The 18,030-nt window shown below is 45.6% G+C and overlaps 1 protein-coding gene across 4 annotated transcripts in view; it reads right to left on the bottom strand.

The window, feature by feature from the left end:
* ETV6 (ETS variant transcription factor 6) overlaps nucleotides 1-18,030 on the bottom strand; it is a 272,788-nt gene that overhangs the window by 30,459 nt on the left and 224,299 nt on the right. For all 4 annotated transcript variants that reach the window (XM_062194833.1, XM_062194831.1, XM_062194832.1 and 1 more), the window contains one exon: nucleotides 6,960-7,094. In XM_062194833.1, the coding sequence (XP_062050817.1) occupies nucleotides 6,960-7,094 (135 nt within the window). The remainder of the gene's footprint in view (nucleotides 1-6,959; nucleotides 7,095-18,030) is intronic.

Below are 18,030 nucleotides of genomic sequence, written 5' to 3'. Positions count from 1 at the left end.
AAATGTCATATAATATGTATTTTATCACAATGAAAATTTATAAAAAGAAAAAAAAACTAACCAAATAATGGTAAGAACTACTGAATAATGTTAATGAATTACATTTATTGAGTGCTTGCTGTCTGGCTAGGTGCTATTCCAAGGGCATTTCCCATATTAACACTTTTCATTCTTATGTCAACATTACTAAGGAGGCTTCAAAAAGTTCACAGAAAATGTGTAATAAGAAAAAATTATCCATGGATATAAAATTTTTTTTGGTTCAAATAAAATTTATTTTCTACAAACGTTTTGGAGCATCCCTGAATGAGATAGGTATAGTTGTTTTCCTTCTTTTACATATGGAAAGGGCAACACAAGGAAGTTAAACTGGGGATCTGGGATTTGAACCCAGGAGGTCTAGATCCACAGCACCCATGTGCAATACATTCTCTGGCTCCATCATATATCACACAGCTAAAATGTGTAACAGAAATGTCAAACCCAGTTGATGGCCTCCTTGACAGTTCATTTATCATCTTGGTTACAGCAAGACTAAAGAATCAGGGTGGCTTTTACAACAACCAGTAATAGGATGTGACCTGAGCAGCTGAAGACTTGCTCTACCTGCTGTCTACTCAGCAGCTGTTATTTGAGGGTCAGGGTCTCAACCAGAGCCCCCATTTCTCATGGGCTGGGAGATCAGCATGCTGAGTCAATTCATCCTAAGGGAGTCAACCATTCATCAACATTAATCTAGTCCAATTTAGTATGAGATTTTAATATCACAAACTGAGGATGTACTTTGGGTTCTCAAAAGGTGTCCTTGACATTCTTTTTAAAAAATTAACTGATTTAAAAGGCAGAGAGAGAGAGAGAGAGAGAGAGAATGAATGAATATCTTCCAAGCACTGGTTCACTCCCCAAAAACCCACCACACCTTGGGCTGGGCCAGGCCAGCAGGAACTCAATCCAGGTCTCCCATGGGGATGGCAGGTACTCTAGCACTCAAGTCATCATGCACTGCCTCCTAGAGTGTGCACTAGTTATTTGCTAGAATCAGGACTTCAACCTAGGCACTCTGATATGGGATGCTAACATCCCAAGTGGTGTCTTAACTGCTTTATCACATGCCCACTCCCTCATTTTAAAAATTTTTATTTATGGAGAGAAAAGATCTTCGACTTTCTTTTGTTTAAATCTGGCAGTACTGTAAACAGGCATGCTGGGACCTGTGCCACTCTATCTGAGTCAGGGGGCCTGAAAATTGCCCTGCTGTCCTTATCTCAACTTCTTCCTAGTTTCAGGACACGTGCAGAACAGAAAGGTGCCAAACTGTCATCGGTGGTCTGCTCATTCATTCTGCAGGGGAATGAACAAAGCACTGGTGTCAGCCCCACCTGGGCTCAAACCTGAACTTTGCTACTTGACTTTGGGGCGTGTTGCTTTGTTGCTCTTAGTCTCTACGTCCTCATCTACAAAGCGGGGATAATGGTATTAGCTTGTGAGGACTACATGACTTAAACCTATAGATGCTTAGAACGGGGCTGGCCATACAACAAAGACCACACTAAATGCTAGCTATTACTTTGTTATTGCAATGCAGAATCATGTACTACTTCTTATTTAATCATCTCATTAAAGTTGCATGAGACTTATACCTCCAAAGTTGCTTTTGGTGGTGGGGGAGGGTCAGGAGGGGGACTGTCCCCCTCAATCCTGCAATCCTATAAATGAATCTTCTGTGAGGTATCACAGAATCCATGCTCCCTCCCCACTTGCAACAAAGAAATGGGACCTCTCTAGCATCTGGGCCATTGCCATGTGCTAGCTGCAAGGAAAACTGAGCTCAGTAGTGTTTCAATGCTTGTAGCTTCCCATTATGACGTGAAATTTTCACCCCAGCAGAACAGTCACCTTAAAACTGTGTCCATGGTTGCAGAAATAATCACAGCACTGGGTATCTAAATACCCTCAAATTAAAATGATTAAAAATGGGGCCAGCATTGAAGCATAGTGGGTTAAGCCACTGTTTGTGAGACCGGCATCCCATGTCGAAATGCCAGTTCATGTCCCAGCTACTCGGCTTCTGATCCAGCTCCATGCTATTGCACCTGGGAAAGCAGTGGATGATGACCCAAGTGGCTGGGACCCTGCCACACGTGTGCGAGATCCATGTGTAATTTCAGGATCCTGGTTTTGGCCTGGTCCAGCCAGCCCTTGGGGCCACTTGAGGAGTCAATCAATACATGCAAGATCTTTTCCTCTCTGTATCTTCCTCTATTTATCACTTTGCCTTTTGAATCAATAAATCTTTAAAAATAAATTTAAAAAGTAACAGGTACTAAAAAATGATTCAAAATGACCTCGTATAGTCCCTTCGATGGGGCACAGGAAAGGGTGGAATTGAAGAACTGAAATTGTAGGAGAGCAGCAGGCATTTGGTCTAGCTGTTAAGATGCTGGTTGGGAAACCCATTTCCTGTACTAGAGTTCTTGGCTCTAGCTCCTGATTCTAAATTCCTGCTGATGCAGACCCTGGGAGGCAGCAGGAGATGATGGCTCAAGTAACTGGGTTCTTCTCACCCAAATGAGAAACTTATATTGAGTTCCTGGCTCCTGGCTTTGGCCCAACCTACTCCTGGCCATTGCTGGTGTCTGGGGAGTTAAGTCTCTCAAATAAAATTAAAACAAGAAAGAAATTACAGGAGGGTGCCCCCAGCAAGCAATGAAATGTGAGAATTTGAGAAACATGGATCTTGTTCTTCTCCCTATAGACTACATGCAAGTCCAGGCCTGCAGAGGTGATCGGGCCGAGCTGAGTCCATTTGGAGACTTCAGCCCCGACCTGTGGCTTATTTCACATGGCCCAAGCAGCTTTTAAGGAATCACGACTCAAACAGCACTAACACCAAAGGATCAGTGGCAACTGAGTATGTTTTGGGGACAAAGCCTTTCTTCAGAAAAGAGCTAAAATCAGTAATTTATTTTGGAACTTAAGGTATCAAAAGAAGTTGTCATTACAGGTGCATGTGACAAAACTGATCTTATCATTGTTTGCTGGTCCGAAACTTACAAAGCTGCTTTGTCTCTGGGTTTTTGTGAAAGAAGTCGGATCACTGTTTATTTTGTCTCTTCTCTAACTTACCTACCTACCACCTAACACTACCTACCTACAACACCTACCTACCTTATCACCTAACACTATGCAGATAAAATGAGTCATAACCATCAAACAAAAGGAACCTGCTTAAACTGAGCTTTTCATCATGAAGTAAATGAGTGACGCCCCCCTTGGGCTGACTAAGGGCAACAATATCAGGAGTTCTGGTATTGTGAGACAAATGAGGACATAAGGATTTTGACTGTGACAAGACCACGCAGGAGGACACTGTTAGGAGTTTCTGGACTTTAGGTGCCTAACATCTAGACGGTGGAGGGTCTTATTCACCTTCATATCCCCTGAGAGACTCAGATAGCTTGAATCTAATGTTCGTGTTTTAAAGCTGGACGAGATCTTAGACATATTTTGCCTAACACCCCCATCTTCGACTGGGGAAACCGAGAGCCAGAGAGAAGAGACACTTAGCCCTCAGGACTTGTTTGGGCAGAATGCAAGATTAGAACCTGATTCCCTCACTCACAGATCCCATCCTTCAAAAACTTCTATAAACACAGAGACATCCCAGTTTGTGTGGGATAGTTCTGGTTTATGGCTGTTGTCCTGGCTTAGTTACCAACGGAGCTCTGCGTCGCTATCATCAGTGTCTCTGGCTGAAAAATTATAAGGTTAACCTAATTATATAACATCATCCTCCTTTCCCACAACTAATAGGTAAGGAAGAGAGTGGAAATGCTGGTTTTCCTGGATGAAGGTGGTAATCGGAGGACTACCTTGCCTAAGGCAGGATGGGATTTCAGACTAGAGTACAGGACAGAGATAACGAGCACTTACAGAATAAAGGGTGGAGCTGGTGTGGCCATCCTCTCCCGTAGGGCGGAGGGGAAGCCCTGAGCTTCCACTAGTTCCCTAGCTCCTGGCAATGCCTCACAGCTGCTAGTAAGGGGAGATTCCAGTGTGATCGGGAGGAAGTGCTGCTGGATTAAACAGCACACATCTGCATGATTCCTACTATGAAATTATCAATGTCCGAACTGGTGACGCTGGTGGCTGTGATGGGGTGGAGTCCCAGGACGGCTTTCCACCTTCCTCTGCACACCCTGCTGTGCAAGGCTGCTCCCGAGTTAGCTGGCCCTCTCTGGATTGGCCCTGTGCTCCTTCCATTCTGCCATTTACATGAATGTTCCTATGTTAGTAGTAACATGACTAGTCCTGGGCCAACACACTTTTACATACTCCTGTGTCCCTAATTCTGTAAAGGAAATCCCCAGGAAGTCATATTTGCTAGGTACAATTTCACTTTAGACGCTTTCATGAGTACTACATTTTTCTGTGTGTTCACATATGCCCACATCATCCCATTACTCTTCACCGTGAAATACAACAGTGCTCACTGCAGAGGTAATTCATTTGGGGGTGGGCTTTTTTTCTTTTCAGTACAGAAGGGAAAGTGGGAGGAGGTGGCTGAGGTGGGGAACTTGAACTGATCCACTCACCTCTTTACTAACTGGTCTCTTTATCATTAATGACACACATGCTGTCTCAAATTCTGGGAGACAGGGCACCCTCTTCTTACCTCCTCTGTGCCTTGGATGGCAGATCCCAGCCTTTAAAAGGGGATCCTATTAGATACCAACTGATAGACACCCACACTTCCCTTCTCACGGTGCCTCCCTGTTCATCTGGAGCCTGCAGGGTGTCTGAACAGGCAAAGGGGCAGGGCTTGTGCGCTCAGATCTTGCTTCCTGGCTGTCAGCTTTAAAGAGTGGTCTCTGGCAATGTACCAGGCACTTTCAAGAGCTGGGTCTGAAGCAGAGCTAACTGGTGCACAGAGCGATGAAGCCCTTGACCTTGGCCTCATTAGCTTCATTCTCTTACCTACAGGGCTCACCACTACTGACACTGTAGCGCTTGAGAGCACAGCTCATTACAGCATATGCCGTGGCACATCTGTATTTATTTGGTTTGAGAGCAGCTCTCAGAGTAAGCCAGCTTTCTCTATTGATGAGCTCCTGCCATGAGAACAACAACAAACACACCTACTTAGGAGTCAGATCAGGCCAAGGAGGGATGGTCTGTGATGTGGTGAGACCATGGCCTCCAATCACACAGAATTTCTGGGGACAGAAATTCCAAGTAGGATTTTTTTTCCCCCCGTAGTGAGAGAGAAAAATCACACACTCTTTATAACTGAAGGGGCAGGCGAGGTAATATATTTCTTGCCTTAATGTCAAGCTTCAGTAAACCCACCTCCTCTGATAGTGGCTGTTGGCTATTATGCAAGTCGGAAATGTACAAGGTGGGGGTAGCCACTAAATTTAGCAAGGGTAAAGCCAGGGAGGAAAGGATGAGAGAAAGCGGCAGGGCGCATGCAAGCAATGCTTGTTTATTCTCTATCAAGGAAGGGAGGGGACCTGCTGTGAAACGCCTGCACGCGAGGTGGTGTCCCTTGCTTGTCTGGAGTCAGGCTCTCTTTTGGGAAGTGTTAATTAAGAGCACAAAAAAGTTATCATTTTTTAATTGGCAAATAATAAAACACAAATCCCCCATTCTTGGGGATGATCAAATAATTTAAGGAAATGTCCCAAAGGGCTAGGGGTTTTTAGGCCCCGAGTTGTCTATTCTAGGCAAGTACACGTGGAAAAGCCCTACTGTGTGTGTGCGTGTCTGCTGTGCGAGCAATGCTGGGCAGCAGCCATGGGCATGATAGACCTCACCGAGGCAGGACTCAGCCCTCAATGCTATGGCATACTCAGGGGATCAATAGAATGCGGCTCAAATTAAGAACCTTAGGCCCTATTTCTGCACCCAAACACCTGCTTTGGAACTATGTACAGTGAGTGCATCAAAGTTCTCCACACTCTGGTTCCAATCTAACCTCCCCGGTCTAGCTCTGCAACAGTAAAATGCTGATCATTCTTGAGGCAGGCGATGGCTCTCAGGGGTTGATTATCTGATTGTATCTGGGCTATGTGTGAGATTCTTCATACCAAAAGGGTGGGGAGGAGGAAGCGAAGTTCTGCAATCCAAGTCTATTCTCTATTCCAAGGCTTTACTCTACCCGTGTGTCATTTTCTCTGCCTCAAACGTTCTTCACTTCCTCACTGCAGCTATGGTTTGAGTAAGATTTGGCTCTGGAATTCAGGTAGACATTTAAACTCCCATGGCACTGTGAGGGTGGACATTTAATCCAGTTATGGTATTTGGTAGGGAGAAGTCCTTAGGGCACTGGGAGTGTGCCGCTGGGAGGTTAATGCTCAGGAGAGGGTTGGGTAGAAAAGCTGCGTTGGACCCGGTTATTCTCGGCTTACTTTGTGATCTCTGCCATTGCCATTGCCATTTCTGACCTCACCAGATGGCTGCACCAGAGGGGCCTGCCTGACCTTAGACGGTGGTCCTCCAAAACTGTGAGTCACAATAAAGCCCCTTTATTACTAAGTAGCTTCTCTTAGGTATTTTATTGTAGTAAAGGAAAAAAGCTAATGTACCTGCTTATCAGAATCCTGCAGGATCTTCCAGGAATCCTCAGACACTCTTCCTTTACGAAGCTGACCCTGCTTCCTGTATCTGGATGTAATCACTCCTTCCACTACCTCTTTATGGGACCTACCATTAGGGGGATGCTTTTATGCTCCTGTCCAAATTCATCTCATCCCTTCACTTAGACTGTGAGCTTCAAGAACCAAGAGTCTTATTCATTTTGGCATTTCCCGCGGTGCCTTAGATATTGCAAACATTCGTTATACTTTAGTTGAATGAAAAATGAATTTACATGAATTAGCGCAGCTTATCAAATTTACAACTAAACCTTCTGGTTTTAGCTAAACCTTAAGCAAGGCGAGAGACGCCTCCTCCAGTACCTTCTTCATGGTTCTGGTGCAGTAGGACCTCTGGCTGCGTGTGGATAGAGTTCCCAGGGTGGAAGAATGGTGAGAAAAGAATCCGAGGTTTCCTCTGCTTCAGGATATGCTGAAGGAGTTCATAGAGCACATCACCTGGGAAGAAAAAGGAATGGGAAATAGAGAAATGAAACACTTTACTCAACAGCCATTTACTGAGCCACTGCTGTGTCTCTGGCACTACACTAAGGATATGAAGGTGAACCAAATAAACAGATGACAGGGCACAAGGCATGATACCTGAAATTCACAAGATCAGAGCCATGTGATTTAAAATGTTTAATGAACTTAATAATTTAAGTTAATTCATTAATTTCAGGGGCAAAGAGACAAAGATCTCCCATCCACTGGTTCACTTCCCAAATGCTTGTAATAGTTGGGCTCAACCAAGGCTGAAGTATGGAGCCAGGAATGTAATCCCATTCTACCGGGTGAGTGGAAGGAACCTAATCACCTGTCGCCCCCAGGGTGTGCATTAGCAGGAACCTGGAATCAGGAGCTGGAGGCAGGTATCAAACCCAGGCTCTGCAACATGGGTTACAAGTATCTTTTTTTTTTTTTTTTTAAGATTTATTTTATTTATTTGAAACAGTTACAGAGAGAGGCAGAGGCAGAGAGAGAAAGGTCTTCCATTCGCTGGTTCACTCCCCAAATGACAGCAACAGCCAGAGCTGAGCTGATCCAAAGCTAGGAGCCAGGAGCTTCTTCTGGGTCTCCCATGTGGGTGCAGGGGCCCAAGGACTTGGATCATCTTCTACTGCTTTCCTGGGCCATAGCAGAGAGCTGGATCGGAAGTGGAGCATCCGGAACTCAAACCAGTGCTCACATGGGATGCCAGCGCTACAGGCCAGGGCTTTAACCCGCTACACCACAGTGCTGGCCCCTGTTACAAGTATCTTAACCAGTGTCTCAATCACTACGCCAAATGTGTACTACAATCATATGGTTTTATAAATCAAACTTTAAAAATTATAAACACAAGGGTACTTCAAAAGGTTCACAGGGAAACAGAATTAAAAGGTAAGTTTAGGGGCCCGCATTGTGGTATGGCAGGTTAAACCTCCTCCTGCAATGCCAGCATCCCATATGGGTGCTAGTTTGAGTCCTGGCTGCTCCATTTCCAATCCAGCTCCCTGCTAGTGCACCTGGGAAAGCAGAAGAGGATGGCCCCAGTGTTTGGGCTGCTGCGCCCATGTGGGAGACCTGGATGAAGCTCTAGGTCCTGTCTTTGTCCTGGCCCAGCCCCAGCTATTGTGGCTGTTTGGGGAGTGAACCAGTGGATTGAAGATCTCTCTCTCTCTCCTCCTTTCTCTGTAACTCTGCCTTTCAAATAAATAAAAAAAAAAAACTTTTTTAAAAAAAGGTTTATTTTTTGCACAAATATTGAAATTCATGTTTTTTCATAATATGTACTTTCCATGAATATTCTGAAGACTCCTAGTGGTATACAAAGAGTTTAAAAAGTGAAGAAAACCAGAAATAAAACAAAAATCACCTACAATCCATCAGTAAGACAGAAAGAAGCCCTGTTAATAGTCTCCCTGTAAATCACAATCAGGCTTGACTTGTTCAGCATCCCTTTTCCCTGTGTATTATGTTTTAAAGACTTTCCTATATTACTGAACTGCCTTAGTAGCTGCGTAATAACAGCCCATCAGAGGCATATGCAAGATTCTAAGGAAATCTAAACCGCCAGCTGATAGCTATAATTTTTGTCAAAATATCCTAATTTTAACAGCTAAAAATTAAATTTTAAATTTTAAAAATTTAAAAGAGCTTTGTGCTTTAGATTATTCAAAGGATTATGAGGATTATGAGTCATTAAGCATTAGTGTTTTTAATGTTTAATGACAACTTCATAGAAATAGTCCTTACAGAGGACAATATGCCTTTCTTTTTTTCTTTTTCTCTGACAGGCAGAATGGACAGTGAGAGAGACAGAAAGGTCTTCCTTTTCCATTGGTTCACCCCTCCAATGGCCTCTGCGGCCAGCTCACCGCGCTAATCTGAAGCCAGGAGCCAGGTGCTTCTCCTGGTCTCCCATGCAGGTGCAGGGCCCAAGCACTTGGGCCATCCTCCACTGCACTCCCGGGCCATAGCAGAGAGCTGGCCTGGAAGAGGGGCAACCGGGACAGAATCTGGCACCCCGACCGGGACTAGAACCTGGGGTGCCGGCGCCACAGGCAGAGGATTAGCCTATTGAGCCGCGGCGCCGGCCAACAATATGCCTTGCTAACTCACCACAACCCCAGACAGAAAGAGAAGAAAACTGAAAAAAAAGTAAAAATAAAAAACCAATTTCCAAGTTGGGTCAGACATGCTAAACACTGAAGATGCTTTATAGAGAACTGGCACATTCTAGGGTGCCTCCCTCCTTTAAAAATACATAGAGGCATGGCTCCAGGATCTATAGTTTCTAGAAATCATCTTGAGATGTCACCCCTCGCAGGGGACGGTGGGGGCTTCTCTGAGTTGCGGCCCTCTGTTCTGGTATCTTTGGTACTGAAGTGTCCACCCTGGAGTTACTGAGTAAAACAATTGTCGCAGTATGGTCCCGACCCTCTGGCTTAGATCCAAGTTCCACACGCAGGTGGGTGCCTCAAAATCCATTAGGGGTACGTGATTAAAATATCACAGGCCTCTGTCCCCCCACACAGATATGCAGTCTACAATTGTACCAAACAATGGTCCTTTATTGCTAACTTTAGCCATTCTTAGAGGCTTTAAGTAACAACTTAACTGCATATTTTGGGCTGTAGATATTGCCATATTATTTTTTCTTTCAAACTCAGAATGACCCTGCGAAATGTGCCATTATTAATTTCTCTCCTTCTGTAAAGCCCCATTCGTTATCTGTTTGTAGCAAATTAAGTTCCATGGATACCCTAGCCGAAGCAATTCCTGAGGGACTGTCATCTTCACTTCGACGTCCCTCCCTCTACCTTTGCATTTTGGGCGGTCTTTGCATAACTTGCTGTCATTGCTTGCTGTTAATGACGAAATGAGGCAACAGACATCAAAGAGCTGAGGACAGTGTGTCTCCTGGGAATTTCATTGAAAGGAGATGGGCAGGGAAGTGCAGAAGTGCTCTGAGCTGGACGTCTGGAAACGCTGGGTACCAGATAGAAACACGGTACATGACTGCATCTCAGGGCTGGAAGGAGTTTGGGAACTTATGGACTCCCAACCTAGTAGTCATGGTGATGTCTTTGATAAGATGGGGATGTGGAGCCCGAAATACCGTCCTATTTTAATGATTCATATTTTAATCTCATATAAAAATAAGCCCCAAATCAACACTTTGGGTTTTTGGCTTAGTGCAATGTCTTCCTGAACTTTTCCTAATTTCCAGGGCCTCACACTCACTGGGCTTCATCCTGTGGGTTTGATCAACGTTTTATTTCGGTAGTATGCAGAATAGAAGGCGAAAACACTTAAAAATGTGTTCCTGATGATTACTATTCCTAAAAAAAAAATGGTCAGTAATTAGTGTATCCGTTTTGGATGGGGAGGCCAGGAAATACAAATTTAGTGTCTGTGAGGGTGTTCAACTTTGTTCACTCTGCAAGGCAGGCTGGCATGGCCGTGAGGGGCACACACAGATGGCAGAGGCAGTGACCTTGAGCAAGTCCCTGGGCCTCTATGCAAAATATGTGCAGCAACACCTACGTCAGACACAGCTGGGAGGGTAAGCAAGGGAAGTGTCAAGGCATAGCTACACAGCAGGCAGCAGGCTGCACCCTGGCCCTGCTGAGAGACTGTTTCTGGAGCTGGAGAAGCTCCTGGGAATGTGGTAACCACGCTCTTTCCTGTGTTTGCATTTCTCTACGTACATAGGGCAATGGAGGCAACAGCACAGACTGAGAGTCTGCACCCTCCCGGGGTGAGTGTTTGGTGTAGCAGTTAAGATGCCACTTGGGTCGCTTGCATCCCATATTGGAGTGCCTGGGTTTGAGTCCTGGCTTTGTTGCCAATTTCCAGTTTCTGCTAATGCACACCCTGGGAGGCAGCATGGGATGGCTCAAATAGTTGGGACCCTGCCCACTGCATGGGAGACATGAATGGAATTTTTGGCTGCTAGTTTTGGTCTTGCCCAGCCCTGTATGTTCCAGGCATTTGCAGAGTAAACCAATGGATAAATCTGCCTTTCTCTCTGCCTGTCAGGTAGATATATAGGTAGGTAGGTAGGTAGGTAGGTAGATAGATAGATAGTCTATACACTGGAGTCAGACTGGTGCATTCTCAGGGAAGTCCCTGAACTCTGCTGGGCCTCAGTTTCCTCGTCTATAGAACGGCACTGTTAATGGCATCTATTCTGTAGGATTTTTGTGAGGATTTGATGTAGGTTGATTCATGTAATAGGATCATTACCATGTCAACCAACAGCTAGCTGGCTGTTGCTGTCACGACCACTCACAGCACGATTATTACTACTGTTTCTACAGCAGTGCTTCACGACAGATTCGTAAACCTTTTCAGGGGCTACATATGGAGAACAGAGGAAGGTCTGGGTCATGGCTCCAGAGAGGCCCAGGAAGGTCAGCTGATACCACTCTCGCTCTCTTGGGACACCTCTGCTGGGAGGCTGGGCTGTCCCTGGAGCCGCCATGTGCCCTGCCATGTTTCCCAGGCCTGCTTTGCTGCTCACTTTAGCCTCATCTGGGAGCTGCAAAGGGGGCCAGGCAGAGGAAGGGTCTCTCTGAGTGTACAGGGGAAGGCAGTGGAGGGTAAAGTCCAGGGGGAATCTTCGTTTTCTAACTTCAACCCTAAGTCCTGGTGTGATAACTTTCCTAAGTGCCACCCATGAGGGACAGCTAATGAGTGGATAGCCAGGATCCACGGCCCCAGGTGCTAGGCCAAGAAAAATCTGAACTCTAAGACCCTAGAGTGTGGCCATAGCTGGATCAGTCCATTCATGGACACATTTCCTCAGGAACCAGAGGCTTGGCTGGGGAATGTGCTGTGTGGACAGATATATCACTCCCAAGGTGAGGACTGAGGAGGGGCATGGGGGGAGGAGCCAGGGAGGGGTGGGAGACCAACATACTGTACATGCCCAGTATGTGTATGACTGGTAGTGTGTGCCCATAATAGCTTGGAATCCTAGACCAAGTGGATTCTTAGATCGACTCCAACCCCAGCTCCCCATCCCCCACCAAGCAGTCATTGAGTGCTTCCTGTGATGGGCAGCCTGCTATGACATAAGCAAGCCACTTTCTTCTGCTGAGCTGGAACCTGGCTTTCCCCTACAATCCCTATTCCTTGGTCCTTAATTCTGTTATCTGGAGTAGCACGGAATGTGTACCTTGTCTACAACAGGTTTCTAAATAAATGTAGATGGCCCGCTCTAACTCCACCAATCCATGGTCCCTTAGTCCAACATCAGCCTGTTCTCTTGATGCATTCCTCAAATATCCCTACTGCAGCAGATTACATCTAAAAAATACCATTAACAAAAGGATCTCTGATTTAAAGGAGATATTTCAAAGTAAGTGCTATCTATTTGCCTGTTGAAAATAAACAGCATGAACACTGGGTACCTAGCTTAGCTAGCGACCACTGGCTTAAAGTTAAGAGGCACTTTTCAGAAAGTACATAGCCTATCTGATTCTTAAAAATTGTCTTCCCAGGACAGGAATAACTAATAGTAATTAAGGCTTCTATTCTACTAAGCAAGGCCTATTGGTCAAGGGATGATAGTCTCTGTATCTTCATGTACACATGCAGAGTACAAATGCACAATGCATATGCAAAGGTGGATTTGCTATACAGCAAGGGAGCTTCTGGGCCCTTCACTTGCATAGCTCCCTGAGAGGAGTCTTAGGAATATTTGTAGCCTCCAAATTAAAAGCTGCAGCCACTAAAATACAGATATCCTCTTGGGTGCACGCATGTGCACACACATACACATGCAATACACATACAAGACACACATGCAGTTTTGTATTGGTGATCTTCATGTGGGAAGCCAGACACCTACTTTGGTGCCTAAATTCTACTTGTTTCAAATAGACTGTAGGGAGAGTAAGCAATACTGCCGCATTATTGCCTTATTGACGTTACAGGGTCTAAAGACCAAGAACAGGGCTATCTGGGAGCTTCGGTTGACTGAAAGTCCTTTTAGAGGAAAAATCTTGGGTTCTGGAGCAGGGAAGTCTCAAGTTCGAAATCTGGTTCTTCTATTTGTCAGCTGCACTCCCTCAGGCAAAGTACTTCTTGTCTTTGAGTCTTAATTCAAGGCTTAGTTCAGTATTCTTTTATATAAAATAAGCATAATGCCACCGACTCGGTAGGGCTGTTATGGGGATAAAAAGAGCCGATACGTACAAAGCACCCCTCCCATGTCTACCATGATACACTCAATAGATAGTACCGCTTGTCAGTATGATAACGAACAGACTTGTCTCCAAAAAGCAGCACGGATTTTCTTTGCATGTGCTTCCAATACAAAAGCACTGAAGCAACGCAGAAGATTCACAAAGTCTTATTCATATGTATGGGACCCCCCCCCCCCCCAATTGACATTGGTGGATCCCGTCATTTCCAGTTTACAGGCATCTATCACCATTCAGCCTCTTTCTGCAGGCTTCTTCTCTTTGGGATTTCCCCAGGTTCAAGTCTACCCTGCCCCTGCACACGTTTGTGTGCGCGTGCATGAACACACACCTTGTTCTCATCTTTACTTCAGGGCCCTGCTCCTGCCTGTCTCCTTCCAACACAGCCAAACTTCCCTGAGAAGCTGTCCAACTCTGTCATCTCTCCTTCCTCACCCTCCGTCCTGGCTTCCACACCGTCCCTTCTGCAAACCGCTCTCCCTGAGGTCGCCTTCCCACCGCTCCTGCTGCCTAACCCAAAGGACAATGGCCGGTACTTGGGGAACTGCCCGACCCCCTGGCAACATTCAGTCCCAGGAATCGCGGCCTGCCCCCTAAAAACGCTCCAGGCTGCAGGGACTCCTGCTTCTCCTGGTTTTCTTCCCATCTCTCTGCTCTTCTTCCGTCTTCAGACCTTCAATAGGAAGCTGGGGTCATTCATGGGTACCCATGACCTCACCAGCTAGTTTAGGCTAAAATCACCCTAGCCAGGCACAGACTTACGTTTGCACTCCAGAACCACACTCAGTGTCCTGCTAAGTCCTTGCTGTGGGAAGTGACACAGGCATCACACATTTAATGTGTCTAAAAGTCTTTCCCAGCCAGAGTGTGTGCCTTCGCTGAGTGGACGCTCAGGTGACAGGCGGCCAGAGACCTGGGAGCAACCCTTAACTCTCCCTCCCTCTCCTCTAACAGATACCTAATGGGTCACCAAGACCTGCATATGCTGCCTTCTCAATGATGCTTGAATCGTTCCCTTCCCACTGATGGCCCTGTCATAGCTCAAGTCACCACCACTGCTCCTACGCACCTGCCATACAAATGGCCCCGCCTCCCTCTCTCGCCTCTGCACCTTGTCGTGCCATTCCTGTCCTTACAGAGTCTTGAATGGTACCCACCTGTCTTTAACATTTATCCCTGCAAGGATACTCTACTGAAAAAACAATAAAGGTGTGACTGAATGGATGGTTGTAAAGTGACACTGCCTTCCATTATATTTCTTTCCCCCAAGGGTTTGTTTCGTTGGTCTCATGCTGGGGGTGGTTGGGGAATTTCCAGTTTGTATTATTATAAATAGAATCGCTAAGGGCATCTTTTTTCCCCCACTCACTACTGGATTATTTTGTTGTGAGACTTTGTTAGGAATGGAATTATCCGTGAAAGGGTATGATTAAAGTTCTTATTACACATTTCTTGTTCCATGCTTAGTGTCATCCACAGCCTCTCCTATGGAGCTCCACCCCCTTCTAATTTCTCAAGTTTAGGTTTAAAGCAGAACCTTAACATTTCTAAAATTTGCATTTTCAGGGCCGGCACCGTGGCTCAACAGGCTAATCCTCCGCCTTGCGGCGCCGGCACACCGGGTTCTAGTCCTGGTCGGGGCACCAATCCTGTCCTGGTTGCCCCTCTTCCAGGCCAGCTCTCTGCTGTGGCCAGGGAGTGCAGTGGAGGATGGCCCAAGTGCTTGGGCCCTGCACCCCATGGGAGACCAGGAGAAGCACCTGGCTCCTGCCATCGGAACAGCGCGGTGCGCCGGTCGCAGCGCGCTACCGCAGCGGCCATTGGAGGGTGAACCAACGGCAAAAAGGAAGACCTTTCTGTCTGTCTCTCTCTCACTGTCCACTCTGCCTGTCAAAAAAAAAAAAAAAAAAATTTGCATTTTCAGGTAATGATTTGCTATGTGCATAGTCTCATATGTAGGTTATCTATATAAATTTGCAAATTGTTCTTTCATTCTTATTCAGAGACTTTAGTTTCCTTCTGACCAATTTTTTAAAAACAAAACAAAACCAAAACAACAACAACAACAACAAAAAAACCCAAAGCATGCGTGATGTGGGAGGGATACTCTTTAGATTTGTCTCTGCCAGGTCCTTCCTGCCCGGGGCTTGTGTCCTTTCAGTTTCATCATCCACTCAGTGACAACACCTGTGCAGTTACAGCCCAAAGGGGAGCCCACTGGTGGCCCCAACAGCCCATTCCTGCAATGGGACTGTCTGGTTTTCCAGCTCTGCTCCATCTTGGCTTCTAAGCATTCCACCCCATCCATCCTTGTAGGCTGACTGGATTACAAACCCTTTTTATTGAGTACAGAATGCCCTCTAAGCATAAAAATCAGCTAGTCATTTTACTTAGGAACAAAAATTTGAAAATTTGGCTTAATAATCAGGTCTTAGACACCAAGACCCTGAGAAAAAGGGGGCAGATTGTGGGAAAATGTGGATGTTATACTACGGAATGCCAATCGTTACGCTAAGGGAAATAAGCCAGACCCAGAAAGACAAATACCACGTATTTTCTCTTATTTGTGGAATTAACATATAGAGTATAAAAAGTGTGTGGAAGTCCTATCATTTGGTACTTAGTTACAAATACTGCTTCACTGAGCCACACAAAGTAAATGACAACATACTCTTCTTTCCCCACCTTAAGGAAAAAAAAAAGAAATGGAGCGGGGAGTAGGGAAGGCTCTTGGAGTACTAGTAATGTGTTCTGCTTGATTTGCAACAACCCTCAATTATCTGTACACATGTGTGTATTTCTTGCTATTTATACTGTATTTTTTTTTTCTTTTAATTTCACAGGTAGAGTTATAAACAGTGAGAGAGAGACAGAGAGAAAGGTCTTCCCTCTGTTGGTTCACTCCTCAAATGGTTGCTATAGCCGGTGCTGCGCCAATCCGAAGCCAGGAGCCAGGTGCCCCCTCCTGGTCTCCCAGGTGGGTGCAGGGCCCAAGGACTTGGACCATCCTCCACTGCCTTCCCAGGCCACAGCAGAAAGCTGGACTGGAAGAGGAGCAACTGGGACAGAATCCGGTGCCCCAACCAGGACTAGAACCCAGTGTGCCGGCGCCGCAGGCGGAGGATTAGCCAAGTGAGCCACAGCACCAGCCTCTATACTGTATTTCAATAAAATGTTTAAATAATAAAATTTGAAAATTTTAAAAATGTGTATTATGAAAAAATAATTCATGGATTTCAAAAATTCTTGCACCAAAATAAAATTATCTATAAATTTTAAAAAACCAGAATTAATTACTTAGAAAACTAATTATGGCCGGTGCCGCGGCTCAGGCTAATCCCCGGGTTCTAGTCCCGGTTGGGGCACCCGATTCTGTCCCGGTTGCTCCTCTTCCAGGCCAGCTCTCTGCTATGGCCCAGGAGTGCAGTGGAGGATGGCCCAAGTGCTTGGACCCTGCACCTGCATGGGAGACCAGGAGAAGCACCTGGCTCCTGGCTTCGGATCAGCGCGGTGTGCCGGCCAGAGCATGCTGCCAGAGCAACCATTGGGGGGTGAACCAACAGAAAAGGAAGACCTTTCTGTCTGTCTGTCTCTCTCTCTCACTGTCCACTCTACCTGTCAAAAAAAAAAAAAAGAAAACTAATTACTCTTAGATGGGCACAGATAGTAAACAAAATAGTGTGCTTTTAGGGAAATAGAAATACTGTGAAATTAGCACGTGTTTATTAAAGGAAGTGCTATCACAGCATCACCTAGTGTGACAGAAGGATCTGTTACCACCACCATTTCATACATACAACGATATTTAAAAAATTAAATGATTTTCCCCTATGTGACTTCTCCAGATCTCTGATGCGTGATGCACACTTTTTGGCTTGGTCAAAGGCACAGGAAGACGGAAGCAGCAACTCCAGGTCTTCAGTCTGAGGTCCTGTCTTCTGCAAGCCCCACACTGCAGGGCTACAACTCCTCCCCTGGGACCCTCCCTCAGCTCCTCAGACTTCAGTCTCAAACAGCTGACAGCCAGTCTAGCAAACCACCAACCACTGCCTCCCAGAAACCAGCAGGCAAACGGGGCCAAGAAAGTGTCTGTAGATACAGACCTATATTTTCAGTTTCACTTTGAGAGGAAATTTTACTGTATTTGAGGACTACGAGCAAAGCATATTTAATAAGACAAAGGTTCTGGGATCCTGGAAAGGGAAGAGACTTTTCCAAATCGCACTCTTGTACTGTCAAAGGACTGCGTATTTTAGTATACTCAATCCCCATATAATTAGTAAATCCCAATATGTTCTTGCTGAATTGAAGCAACTCTGAGGACATATTTCTGTTGCTTATTTAGCACTGACAGAGAGTGTAGAATGAATTAAATTAAAACAACAGATTATTTTGTTCATAGAAAATAATGGGCATATAAATCCATTTTACCTGAATGCCATGTAGCTATGTACTAGATAACTCCAACGAGGTAACAGAAATGCTAACTTGTCTGTTCCTTTTTTTTCCCCTCCTTATTTTAAAGTTTATCTATTTATATGAAAGGCAGAGTCACCCGGGGAGGGGGGAGGGGGCATGTTCATTCTGTGGTTCACTCCTCAAATACCTACAATAGCCAGGCCTGGGCTAGGCTGAAGTCAGGGAACAGGAACTCAGTCTGGGTCTCCCGTGTGGATGCTGGGGACCCAGGCCTTGAG

Source organism: Lepus europaeus, chromosome 6 (assembly GCF_033115175.1).
Source record: "Lepus europaeus isolate LE1 chromosome 6, mLepTim1.pri, whole genome shotgun sequence".
Lineage (NCBI taxonomy): Eukaryota > Metazoa > Chordata > Mammalia > Lagomorpha > Leporidae > Lepus > Lepus europaeus.
Note: the sequence above shows the minus strand (reverse complement) of the source record. Positions and strands in the feature narration are given on the sequence as shown.